This window comes from Homalodisca vitripennis, chromosome 2 (genome assembly GCF_021130785.1).
Source record: "Homalodisca vitripennis isolate AUS2020 chromosome 2, UT_GWSS_2.1, whole genome shotgun sequence".
In the NCBI taxonomy this organism is placed as follows: domain Eukaryota; kingdom Metazoa; phylum Arthropoda; class Insecta; order Hemiptera; family Cicadellidae; genus Homalodisca; species Homalodisca vitripennis.
This window is the reverse complement of record NC_060208.1, coordinates 46,004,153-46,017,540: the sequence shown is the minus strand read 5'-3', so window position 1 is coordinate 46,017,540 and position 13,388 is coordinate 46,004,153. Positions and strand designations below refer to the sequence as shown.

Genomic DNA, 13,388 nt, shown 5'->3' with positions numbered 1-13,388 from the left:
GAAATAACTCATTATTACAAAACACTCAGTAAAATATGTTGTATATGCATTAGGGATTGGTCAATTATAATACCAAAATAGTTAACAGTATTGAGGTATCAATGATTCTCGATAGGGTGACACTTTTCAATCAAATCTGATACCAGTCAGCTTTTGTCTATTTACATCTGATCAGCAGTATGCAAATTACTGTTCTCTATTTTCTTATTTCATTATCTGTGAATCACTGTGATTATCCTGCATCTGTGTAAGGATATCTGTAACTTGACAGAAAATAAATCACTAATTAGATTACCTTATAATTTGTGTAGTTGTACTTGTCCTTTATATGAACATATTTATATTCTTATATTACAATTTATTTTATCTATGGGTAGTTTTAACGTATTGCTGCTACCACTGGCCAAATTTATTTTAGCTGTTACAATCAAAACCATTCAGCATGATATTTCTTAAGTTACATTAACACCGGAATCCATATCAGAACCAAAATTAAATTTTTTTTTGTATCACCCCATCTCTAATGTAAGAGAAATAACATGAATTCAATAACTTACCACTTGTCTGAGGTTGTTGGGGGCTGGAATTGTTGTTCGGTCGCTGTTGGGAATTATTCCCATTGTTGTTGTTCCATTGAGGCTGTGGGGCTGAGCCACTACTATAACAAAAACAATTTATTAAACATTATCATTTCCACATGTCAGTAATGAATTCACATTAACTTTTTGTTGAAAAATCAGAGTAACCATATAGCTGAATTCGACATTTTTGAAATATCAATTAATGTCCTTTTTTGGTTTTCATCTTCGTAAATCTTTTGAATGATAACTAATATGATATTATTAAGGCCTGTCGGTCGATGATATACATATGCGAATTACACATTTGGCAACTGTTTACTTCGTTCCATAATTTGTTGTTTTATTTTTTTTTTATTGTGGACATTAGTTTATAATTGCATTGCCTTTCACATGGTATAGCTAAAAGAATTTAGAAAAATATGGCCAATTTCGAATGAAACTTTAGAATTGTAAAAAAGTCTTAAGGATATTTCATACCAACACATATTAAAAATATTGTATTGCATCCTACCAGAAAAAAATATGTATTGTATTCTTCAATTTATAGCCAAAAAAGGACAACAATTATAAAAATGTTGTGGTTATTCAACAACCTTTATCTGAAAAGTTTGAAAATATACATTAATTGGGCTAGCAATTTAAGGGGGTAACATAGTAAAATAGCAACGACACTCAAAGGGTTAAAACCAGCCAAATCACAAAAAAAAGAAATTCCTAGGTACTAAAACATTAAAAATTAGCATGCTAATGGATTAAAAATGACCATGTATATAACACTAATCACTACCAATAATCATTAACCCTTAACCCTCTCCCGCTCGCAAGGCATGAATCGGCACGGCCACAACGTAGCCACTGCAGCCTAAACGGCACAGATCGGCACGCACTGCTTTATCTACTTAGAGCCGATAAGTGCTGCTCTCGAGTAGCAATAGTTTGTACTACTACGGGTTGTTTGCTATCAGGAGACCATTTACTTTACTCTTACAGTAGATTTATTCCATTATTTTGCTATTTATATTAGTTGTGCGGAAACAATAGCGGGTTGTAGTCGTACACTTCGTGACAGTGAAATCGATCTCGTTATTAGTAGTGATTGCGACGATTCAAGTGAGTGTAGTGATGTACCAGAGCTTTGTGAAGTAGTTGGGGGCATTGAGGATGTAGTTCGGAGTGATCACAGTGGTAGGGGCAGTGACGGCGAGCCAGACAAATGACCTTCACCAAGTAACTGCGCAACAAACAACCCGGCGCCCTGCTGTCCGTGTGCCCCCTCCCTGGTCTCGTACAATCAACTTCATTGAACCAATATATAGTAAAATAATTAATATATATAATTATAGTTAATTACAATGACAGAACGTGTGTAAGTTGAGACGCCGCGTATTTTGACCGAGCGCGACCGGCAGAGCGAATTAATTGAGGTTAGAAGCACCGTGAGCGCCTGGAAACAATGGGAGCGGGAGAGGGTTAAAGCGCCAAACAGTTTCAGCCTAATCATTAACCCTTAAAGCGCCAAACAGTTTCAGCCTAACTCTGGATTAGCGCTCATTTATTATAAAAAAATTAAAATTAGATTTTCTCAACGCTAATTTTAATTTCTTTTTTTAGGTAAAAAATAAAACAGAAACTGCAAAAAAAATCTTTTATCATATTTATTGCCCAAAATACACATGATTTACTATTTAGCGTTCCAGCTCCTTTATAAATTTTACCCAATGCTTAAAGAACTCTGTTACTGTTTCCTTTTTTTAATTATGTATATAAATGATGACATTGCATGCTTATATGTACTAGAATAGAACATATTTAATACAAAGTTATTATAAAAAATTAAATTTACATACCATAAATATGAAAACCAAATATTTTCCAAATTCTTAGTCCTCTAATGGGTGTTATTTTACTAATTACAAAATAGTTTTCAGATGTTTATAGAAGTAAAAAAAGGTTGTAACACTTATTGGAATAAAACCAAGCATAAATATAAATAATAAAAATAAATGTAAAATTTCGGAACAAGAGCCAAAATACACAATTATAAATATAAGGAGTAAAAATATTTCTACGAGGAAAAAATACTTTCATCGCCATTCAAGAAAATGTTTATTTCAAAAGTTTATAAATATATAACTTTCATAAAAAGATGTTTATATAACACATTACACTACACAGTAGTTTACCGATCAACTATTCGCACTGCTTCAACAGGATATAAAGAACACAAGAGCTACCCGGCGAGGCAGTGACGTACGCATAAATGCGCTTGCGGCGATGAGCAGTACTACCAAACTGCCAGCTGTTCAACAAAAACCGGTCCAGTATTGATCGATAAACACAAAGGTTGTCACGTGATGTGGCACAGCCCCGCTACACTACTGTAACATACACCCCGCACAGTCTAGCGGACAAACTCTGAATTAACAGTGCAAAATAGTAAAAACAAGTATATTGCGCGTCTACGCGCTTACGGCGTTTAGAGCAAAGTCGATCCTCGTGCGCATATGCGCTTACGGCACTTTAAGGGTTAAAACATATTGTGACTACCTTACATTGAACTCTTTGTTATAAGTAAAGACGAAACAACAAAGAATTACTTCTTGCAAAAAAGTATGTGCATTTTTGGAGTGACAGGTTTAAAATACTGTAATAAATATTTAAATATTAAGAGCTTTTAGAACAATAATTGCAAGGATTTACCTCTTTTTTTATGTTAAAACAAACAATTACCTGCAACATTCAACTTTTAAACAATCTGTATATGTACATTTAAATTATCACTCAAGACTTACGAGCCAGTCTGGCCGTAGGTTGTGGATGAGGTGTTGTTGCTGTTATTGTTGTTCCAGCCGCTGGTAGCGGTGGCTGTCTCTCCACCACCACACAGTCTCAGCATGCGGTCGATGCCCCAACGTGCCTTGTACATGTCACTACAGCTAGGGGTGGCTGAACAGACATTGGAGCTGCAGCCTTCCATTTTTACTGGGCTCTATTACACAGTATATCATATAATTAATTATCAGAAAGCAATTTTAACTACACATTTATTTTCTTTTATTTATAATTTTGGACCAGTGACCAGAAATAAATAAATAAATACAACTTTCTAATCTTTGAGAGTTCTTCCCTCTATATTTATTTTTATGAATAAATATCAAATCCATAAAGAAAATTTTATTCTTTTTATTTATAATGATGATACTAAAGATACAGTTTTTTAATGAGATACAACTTTAATGACACAATTAGAACATTACACATCTTAATACAGTGATTGTGACGGGTTCTTCTATAAATCCCGTTGTATACCATAAACAAATATACCAACATTTGATGTAACTGAACACTGCTGTGGTGTGGTGGGAACAGCTGGTGGCCAGCAGAGATATGGCAACACTGCCTCAAATCTCATTGGTTTTATTTGATTACGATAACCTACCATTTACAATAAATTACTTTTACATAGAGATGGATCTATTCTGATTCTTAACAGTATAAAAGAACAGATAGATAGCAAAATTAACAAACTATCTTCAACCTTAAAAATAAAATATGGCTTACAATTTGTATTTTCTATGTTTATTGACACATATCACCATAAACCTTGCTCAGACAACTATGACAGATTTTCTCTTCTTCTTAATAGAGTGTGACTGTCTAGTTGCTAGATCAGCCCTATTATTTCATCCAAGAACTGCTCACGATAATTGTTGTCTGCACTACCGTTCTTTGCAAAAACTGCCTGCCAGTGGCCAATCAAATTGGCCCTTTGTATATTTTTCAGTGTACATAAATACACGATAGTGTGCAGATTGTTATACTACAACTCATATTAAAGCTCAGAATTGTTCTATCCAGTTCAAATGATAAGTTAATGCAACAAACAATGATTTATTTCGTGGTACCATGAAATGGTTGACATTATACATTCAGTCTTGGTGCCACAATGTCTGCTGCTCTCGAACGTCCTTACTCCATATGTTATTATTAATCAAATAATTTATTTAGCATTTTGTCATAATTTTAAGTGTTAAGAGTGATACATTTATAATTGAAGACTCTTGGAGCAATTGATGGAGAAGGCCAAATTCTTTTTTGAGCTGTTGTATGAAATAGGTCTTATTAATAATATTGAGTTATTATTCTTAGTAAATTATACAGTATAATTATTTATAAAGGAATCAGTATCAAATTGTTGGTATTGTATTCATTTTGTTGTTATCTGCCCATTACTAATAAAAATGGAGATTCATTTTCTTCAACAGGTTATAAACGTTTTCTTTGTAACAAATAGCAAAGAATCAAATTTGAAATAGAAAATAAACTTTTGGCATCGGAATTTTTATTTGTAAAATCCTTACTGACAGAAAAAAATATTGCATATAATAAAGTGGAACTAACCTGTAGGGCACCACTTGCAATGGTGTCGGACGGAGGGTTCGAGCTGGATATCACAGACAAGGAGGGGGCGAGGGAGGGGTGGGGGAGGGAGCCAGCTCGACCCCCCTCCCCCAAACCCCTGCGCAAGGCACACGGCTCACAGCCTGCAAACAACAACACTTGTCAGTTAACATATATTTTTGAGATCTTTTGATTAACAAAGACTATTTCATGAATTTCCAACTGCTTAAATAACAATTAACTCAAAAAATTAATTATCATTGTCTCGAAAAAGTAACTAAAGCCAAGTCAATAATATTTACAGTTAATGTACTTAGTATAAGTAAACAAAACATCTTGTTTATTTATAACTTTCTTATTTGCTGAGACTAAATTTTCTTATTTTTAAATTATAATTTTGGAGTTAACACTAACCGTTGTGCGATGTAGTGGGGCTAGGTGTGCTCGGTGCAGTCTTCATCGCATGGTCTGCTCTGCAGTCGATTGTGTCCTGCAGAACAAAATAAGTTTACACTCTAATCAAAAAAACAAGAAAGATACCTTTTTACTAAAACACAGAATAACCTGACTCGTTGCCAAAAGAATAGGCTAGATTAATCTACCCGCCAAAATAATTTATTAAAATATAAATTGTTTTTCAAGAATTAAGTTTTCTAGTTTACTGGGAGCAAAATAAAAATGTGTAGCATACCAAATTAAAGAAAAAAAAAAAACAGCAATTTTACTAAACCATTCCAAAACTGTATAAAATAGTCTGGCATTTTTATTACACTTAATAATAAAATAGCAAAATCTTGAGATCTAGTCTAATCTAATCTAAAAACCATTTTTAATACTGTGAAGTTGATATCCTGGCATTCAATTTTCATATAATGTATTCATATTTACGATTGTAGAAAAATGTTCCAAAATTATGTAATGTACTTCAGAGAAATATAACATAAAGTGAATTACTTTGCTAAATTTGAGTTTGTCAAACAACACTTATTGTAGTTTTTTTTTACTATTGGTGTGAAAACTAGAATGTAAAAATCAATTAATTGAGAGTACATGCTTAACAACTGTCACTGTTCTAAATTAGCATTTTTTTCTAAAACCGAACTCCCAGAGGAATGTGGACGTATTATTTTTCATAACAGTACCTTTCATATACAGTGTTTGGAGGAATCATTATAGTGGTTAGCCTTATGCATTTTTTAAAACACATTTGCTTCCTAGTAAAACAACCTAGAAAGAGAAAAACCAAAAAAATGTATACCTTTGTTATCATAGGATTAAGTGGTTGATATTGTATTGTAAATATCAGAGAATATAGGAACTAACATTTTTTGTGAGTCATTGCATTTAAAACATTTTTTTGTAGGCTTCACTGCTGTTTGTTTCACATTTGTTTTCTGAAATGTTATCTTTTTGCATTGAATTTTTGTATTAATTATATATCTGAAATTAATTTAAAATAAATCCTATAGACATCCAATTGAACACCATAATTGATCACATGATCACATATTTCGATTACCTTAAATTGAAACATTTAATATTCATCACTATGTTTCAAAGAATTGGCAACCTCTTCAACATGCGAATATTATAAATACAATATATAGTCGCGTAGGTTATTTTGCCACTCTTCAAATTACTTTAACATCAAGCATATAAATGCCATTTCTCGTCCAACCTACTACAACGCAATTTTTGGCGACTGCAACGAGAGCGAGTTACTTCCAAATTTCCTTTGTATTCTGTCAATTTCACATTGATGTGAACATAATCGAACTGTTGCTTCAATATCTTCATTCGCGTTAAGCACGGCGTCCACTGCGACCAGCCCGTCCATTTGATTGCGTGCATTTCAACTTCATAAAAAGGCCAGGACGGGTTCACTCCGGCCAAGCACCGCCCACTGCGGCCGGGCCGGGTTCACTCCAGCCTAGCACCGCCCACTGCGGCCGGCCCGGTCTTTTTGTGAAGTCGAAATACACGCAGTCAAATGGACATTGTGGGCAGAGTCTTCCCGGGCTGTGCCGGGCCGGCCGCAGTGGGCGGGTGTCCATTTGATTGCGTGCATTTCAACTTCACAAGAAGGCCAGGCCGGGTTCACTCCAGCCAAGCACCGTCCACTGCGGCCAGCCCGGTCTTTTTGTGAAGTCAAAATACACACAGTCAAATGGACACCCACCAACTGCGACCGGAACGGCCTATCCGGCCTCGGTCGGCTCTTCGGGTGCCTTGTGGGCCGAGTCTTCCCGGGCTGTGCCGGGCCGGCCGCAGTGGGCGGGTGTCCATTTGATTGCGTGTATTTCGACTTCACAAAAAGGCCGGGATGGTCGCAGTGGGTGCTTTGCATTAGTAACAGCAGCGGCGTTAAAAAATAAAAATCAAAACTCCCGATTTTCTACAAAATACAAGCATAATTCCCGCCCTATTCAAGGCAGGTAAAATTCAAGCATAATTCCCGATTTTCAAGGCTGCTGGACACCCTGTTATTGTTAATTATATATGTCACTCTCTAATGTGGTAAATGAAGAGAAGAAATAAGAATGATAGCTAATAGTCCGGGAGCCAGGAGACAAAGAAATCAACCGTCAGCTACAATAGTTTTGGTGCAGGTTGAAATGGAAGAATATCAATACGTTAAAAATATGAAATAATTTTATTCAGATCATATTTTTCTTAACTGAACACAATTAAAACCAATATTCAACACATGTAAATCAGCTTAACTATGTACAGGCCCTTAAAAGTGGTGACTTTCTGTCTCTTTTATGTTTCTGATGGTTAAATTAAATTATTAGTTTAGCTAAAAATAACATCAATATGGAGATAACTATAACCTCTTAATTATATATTCTGTATTGACTTACCCTCAATTCAGGCACTTGGTCAGTAGTAGGATTGATTGGCTGCACCTTCTCACAGTTTTGTACAAAGGCATTAGTTTTAGAAGTTAACTCGGCTGAACTAGATTCGTTTGGAAACATTTATTCAATACTTCTTTGGCAGGTAATGATGCATAGAAACCTCCTCTATCTGGAAAAATAGTCTAATTGTACTACTATAACAAACATTGCTCAAAAATGAATGTATTAATTCAAAGTAACGTTCCTTTGTTTCATAAATAGATTTTTTAAACATGACTAACTCAACATCTATATACAGTTAATTAGGTCTTCATAACTTTTGAGTACACGTATACAACACACACATACACAGTTTTCACAAAAGAATGTCATAAACTTCTGTAGCTGATAGTACTCATGATGCCAAACAACAACAAAGAATGTTCCATAAACATAGGTTGAGAAATTTGTTTAGCCACTAACCACCATTTTGTATATTTTTTAAATAATTGTTATCTCTAGAACTAATAAAGCTACAAATACCACAATTTGCACACAAGTTATGACAAATAAGAGGAAAACCTATAAAAAATAATTGTGTTATTTACCTTAATATAAACAAAGTGGTGGCAGTTAAAAGTTGTTCAAGTCATATGAGAAAAAAAACCAGTATGGTTATAACAAATTTATAAAAACTATTTTGCAACTTTTATAACAATTCTAAAAGTATTATTTCCAACGAAATCCAACACATAAGCAGGCATGACCATTTAACACATTCGCTGTGGGTGAGTACTTTTGTCATGCAATAATGGCGCATACATAGCAGACATCTGCTCGCTTGGCCGCCATTGCCTCTGCGCGAGGATAGAAGTTGTCGTGGAACGTGCCACGTTGTACCTGTTTCATACGTTGTTTATTCGCAATCCGTTCGTGGTTCACAATTTTTGTTCGCTGGCTGTGCTGTATTGTTTATTGTGTGTAGTGTATGGCGTAAGGTGACTATGAATGTGAGCTTATTATTGTATTTAGGCAATATGGAGAATGACAATGAACTAGTGGAAGACTTTATGAGTGTCAGGACGATTCCGATTCGATTGCAGAGAGTTCGGCCGATTCGAGTTCAGTCCATGTTTATGGACAGTTTTCAATATTTTACAAAAAACAATTTTTTTCACTATTTGTGCAATTAACAATGTCTCCATGAGTGACAGTGCCATTCGGGAATAATAGACCCAATGTACTGCGGTACTCACTAAGCGGGCACCGGTGCTGGGTGCCGCTGATAACAATTGTCACAGTTATGACGTCGCCAAATCTGGCAGTGGGGTTACCTGGACAACATTTTTAGCTGCTCTGACTTCATTTTGGGTAAGTTAAATATATATATATATATATTTTCCCGCATTTACCATGCCCGAGTTGAGAGCAGGGTTTGAGCTGCGACCAGTTTATCGGATTTTGCTAAACGATCCAAGATAATGCGATGCTGATGAGAAAAGCTCTTGCGAAATTGTGACGAAACCGAGAAAGACAAATAACCACAAAAAGTATATCAAATTTTGAAAATCAGTTTACAGCGATAGAAACATTGTTTTTCAATGATAATGGTCTATTATTATTAAAACAGATTCAATAAGATCACATATTTTCTCATAACATTAAATTTCATATATACAATTGATAAACATTGTGCCGTGCCGCCGGTCAACAAATAGTCTGATTGGAAAACACCTGCCTACTCTTGGATAATAAAAAAATAGATACCAGAGTTTGAACATTAAAACAAACTAACTAATGAGCTAAAATTATGGGAGTTGCATTAAACTTAAGCTTGTTTATTTCTGTGTCCAGATGTATAAAGGAAATTATTTACAAACAATAACAAAGTTTTGTGTCTGTAAAAATAAAATAAGGTACCGGTTTTGGTGCTTAGTACTAAACTGCAATTTTGAAAGTTAATTTATTCATTACTAAACCTGCCATTGGAGGCCCAAAGCTCATATGAAAAAGCTGATGGTAAATGGTCCAATATATTAAAACAGTATACAATTTATTACGGCTTCCTCTTGTCTTAAAGCCAAGTGGACAGCACGCGACAGTTGCAACATCACCTTCAACAGTCTGACAGTTTGAGCGTTCTGAGCAGCCGCCAGCCGTGGCAAACGAAATAATCTGTTTAATTAAGTTTAAGTGGTGTTGAAACTATAGTTTTACTTATGTTTACAAAAATAAATTACCTTTAAAACTAATATAATGACTGTAAACTTAATAACGTGACCAATACTGATTATTTTAACCGAACCCGGCTGAGAACAAAAGTACTATGCTTTACAAACAACTAGTTCGACTACAACTTTTATTCATAATTTCCAAAATTACAAACCCTACGTTATAACTATTGCACATATATCGTATAAAACTTTGGCCTTAAAAGGATTACAAGTTTTCCTGCTTATGAATGTTCAAAATTTTAGTCTGGTTGAAAAGTGCCAAAACAGGTACTATTTTTCTTATGACATAAAACTTAAATTTAATGTTTGTAAACAATTTGATTTATTTCTAGACACAGAAATAAACAAGATAAATTAAAATATAACCCCTGTGATGTTTGCTCAACTAGCTAGTTTGTGGTCAATGTTCAAACAAGGTTATTTGTACTTTTCGATGCGAGAGTAGTATCAAATGAACGCCCATGCTTGTTGCTATAACAGCGGTTCTGATACGGATACTAAAGCAACGTGGCTGATACTTCGAACAAAAACACACATTGTACACTTCTATACATCTTGTCTTGGTGTCTGTAACTAGTACTGAAGATTTGAGTTTATGTTATAGTCAGATTTTATTTTGAAATGTAAGACATTCATGAAAGGCTAAGCATAACCAATCTAAGCAATTTGTAAGTGATGTCTGTTGAAGGTACTAAAAGAAAGGTATATTTCAATGAGGTTTAAACATTGGTGTTTACAAAACAAAGAAGACTACAAATTGAATGATGTTGGTAGGGCCTAATCAGTTTTTAAAAATAAACTGATGTTAAACACAAAACTGTTGTTTTATAACACAAAATCACATTATCTAATTTAGTTTTAAATTAATTATTTTAAAACTCTAAATAATAATTTAAAGATTTAAGCATAATTTAACCCCTCAACTGCTGAGCAATATAGCAAGCCAAGCACCTCCAGCGCTACTCTCGTGTTTAAACATTTTTAGACACAGCTGTTTATTGTTTTTTTTTTCTTCTGCCTACTAACGGCGGTTTGTTGAACTGCTAAAGTTGTAGACTGGTAGGCCTCATGGTGTCCGGGGTGCGCAAAAAGCCCTTGAGGCTTAAGTGCATGGCAGCAGGCTGCCCCAAGGGAGAAAGAAAAAACAAAAAAAAAAATTGACTGCTCTCTGACGGCTATTTTCAGAACTACGATTACTAAAGCAGGTTTACTTACATATTTGTTACTATGTCGAAAGCACATGTTTACATCAAAATATAAGCTTGTGTCTAACTGCAATTTATGAATGCAATGTTTATTCTGTTGTGTGACAATTTATATGATTTGTTTTAGAATGTGAGGTAATTGATTAACCAATAGTCACAATAACAAAGTGATACAAGACAATCAAAATATTGTTACAATATGAGAAAAAGTTACAACACAGTAATATAACAAATTAATTTTTAATTTAAATTTACAGTATGTAAAGAAACCATTTTTATTCAAAGTATAAGCAGTTGTTCAAACAGAGCGCTGACATCCACGTTTTAAAAATGAACGCTCACCGTTGGCCGTGATTTGACTCTCCCACTTAGCCGCGATAATAGCTCAGGGCTACTGTATGTATCAACATGTCCACAGATCTTAAGGGGGTCAACTTTGCCAATTAAGATAATTTTAAGTCTATAGTTGCTAATCTAATATTGCACACGTGTATTAAAAAAAGGTAGCATTTTCAATGAAATTCACAGCTCTGTAACTCAAAACGTAGTTGAGTTTCAGGCATATATGTTTTTGAGAGACATTCTTATTCGTATAAAGAATTATTTTAATTTTCACTTGTGTCCATTTAGTCCCTTTTCATATATTGACCTACAAAAATTGGCATTAAAGTGCTTTCGGCCATTTTTGAAAAAAAAAAAAGGAGTTCATTCTCGAGACTAAGTTATACTGCTAGTAAGTGCTCAACACAGAAATAAAAATATTATTTGTGAGTCTCTTGTTAATTGTTACATTTTCCAAGTTTTTAAAAAGTTTGATTGGCTTACTTGCATGATAGCAAAATTAACCCTCCAAGCGTCCATCACCAATATTTTTGACAAATCGGATTTTTTATGTCTCGTAATCTGTACTAAACATTAGTCTACATCATTTTCATCAGCTGATGTTTCTAGCAAGCGTGTTTGCATTGTTTGTTGTTGCTTAGATATATAGGTACATGCGAATTTTGCTGTTTAAAGTCTATTCTGTCCTTATTTTCTTTTCAATTCTTTGTTATATAGTTACTAACTATTAAAAATGATATTATTGCAAGTAAATATTGTTTATGTATTTCATAAAAGATAATCACTATTTTGACTTTCCAGTATATGTAATTATTATGAATTACCAAAAAAAACTTACAACAATGTATATTTCTGTGTTTATGGCAAAATGCTACAAGTAGGCTATTCTAAATGTTGTGTTGCTGTTATATTAGTATAATAAAAAAGGAAAAATATTGTTATATCAATGTGGTATGTAACTACCACAAGTAGGAACAAATTTCAAATGTACGCTTTTCCTTAAAATATATAATACAAATTTATTAATATAAACTATTCAACATTATACATTTCTGTCTTCAGGATAAAACTTCCTACAATTTGGCTATACTAAATTTTGAATATATTTCAAATACATGTGCATACTTTATTGCACAATTTGTTTTTTTTTTTTTTTTTTTATTTAACTTTCTTGTATTTTAAAACTAGATTTGTTTTTTCCAATTTCATAATTACACAGTCTGAAAGCACAGTTATTTGCAAAAAAAGTAGTATACAGGATGGCCCAAAAGTCACTGGACAGTTGGTTAAAAAAAAGAAAAAAATAACAGCAAGACGTAGTACAATAGTTTTCGTCCATGATGTTGGTATATTACTTGGACCATATTTTTTTGAAGGAACAGTGACAGGAGATAAATATTTGGATGTGCTTCAGAATTACGCAGTACCAGGACTCATGATGTTTACAGAAAACTTTCAAGAACTTTACTTTCAACACGATGGTGCTCCACCATATTACGCCACTGCCGTTCGCGATTATTTAAACAAACGTTTCCAAAGAAAAGTTATTGGTCGAAGGGCAGATATTGACATGCCCCCACATTCACCAGATATCACACCAATGGATTTTTTCCTATGGGGAGTAGTCAAGGACTCTGTTTATTCTCGAAAGCCTCATACTATTGACGAACTGAAAGACTACATACATGACGCATTTTATGATTTGGACAATGATCCCACGCTATGCCGTAGAGTATGCAACAGTGTTTCAGAAAGACTTCAAAGATGTATTAATGAAGACGGAAA

The 13,388-nt window shown here is 34.0% G+C and overlaps 1 protein-coding gene across 6 annotated transcripts in view; it reads right to left on the bottom strand.

Moving 5' to 3' along the window:
* The window catches only part of LOC124356185 (protein Gawky), a 139,901-nt gene that overhangs the window by 69,700 nt on the left and 56,813 nt on the right, over nucleotides 1-13,388 (bottom strand). For 5 of the 6 annotated variants that reach the window (XM_046807362.1, XM_046807363.1, XM_046807365.1 and 2 more), the window contains exons 2-6: nucleotides 7,847-8,012; nucleotides 5,397-5,472; nucleotides 4,983-5,125; nucleotides 3,374-3,570; nucleotides 558-658 (exon numbers count right to left, since the gene is read on the bottom strand). In XM_046807362.1, the coding sequence (XP_046663318.1) occupies nucleotides 558-658; nucleotides 3,374-3,570; nucleotides 4,983-5,125; nucleotides 5,397-5,472; nucleotides 7,847-7,963 (634 nt within the window). In that variant the 5' untranslated portion in view covers nucleotides 7,964-8,012. The remainder of the gene's footprint in view (nucleotides 1-557; nucleotides 659-3,373; nucleotides 3,571-4,982; nucleotides 5,126-5,396; nucleotides 5,473-7,846; nucleotides 8,013-13,388) is intronic. The other variant, XM_046807364.1, reaches the window with a different exon arrangement.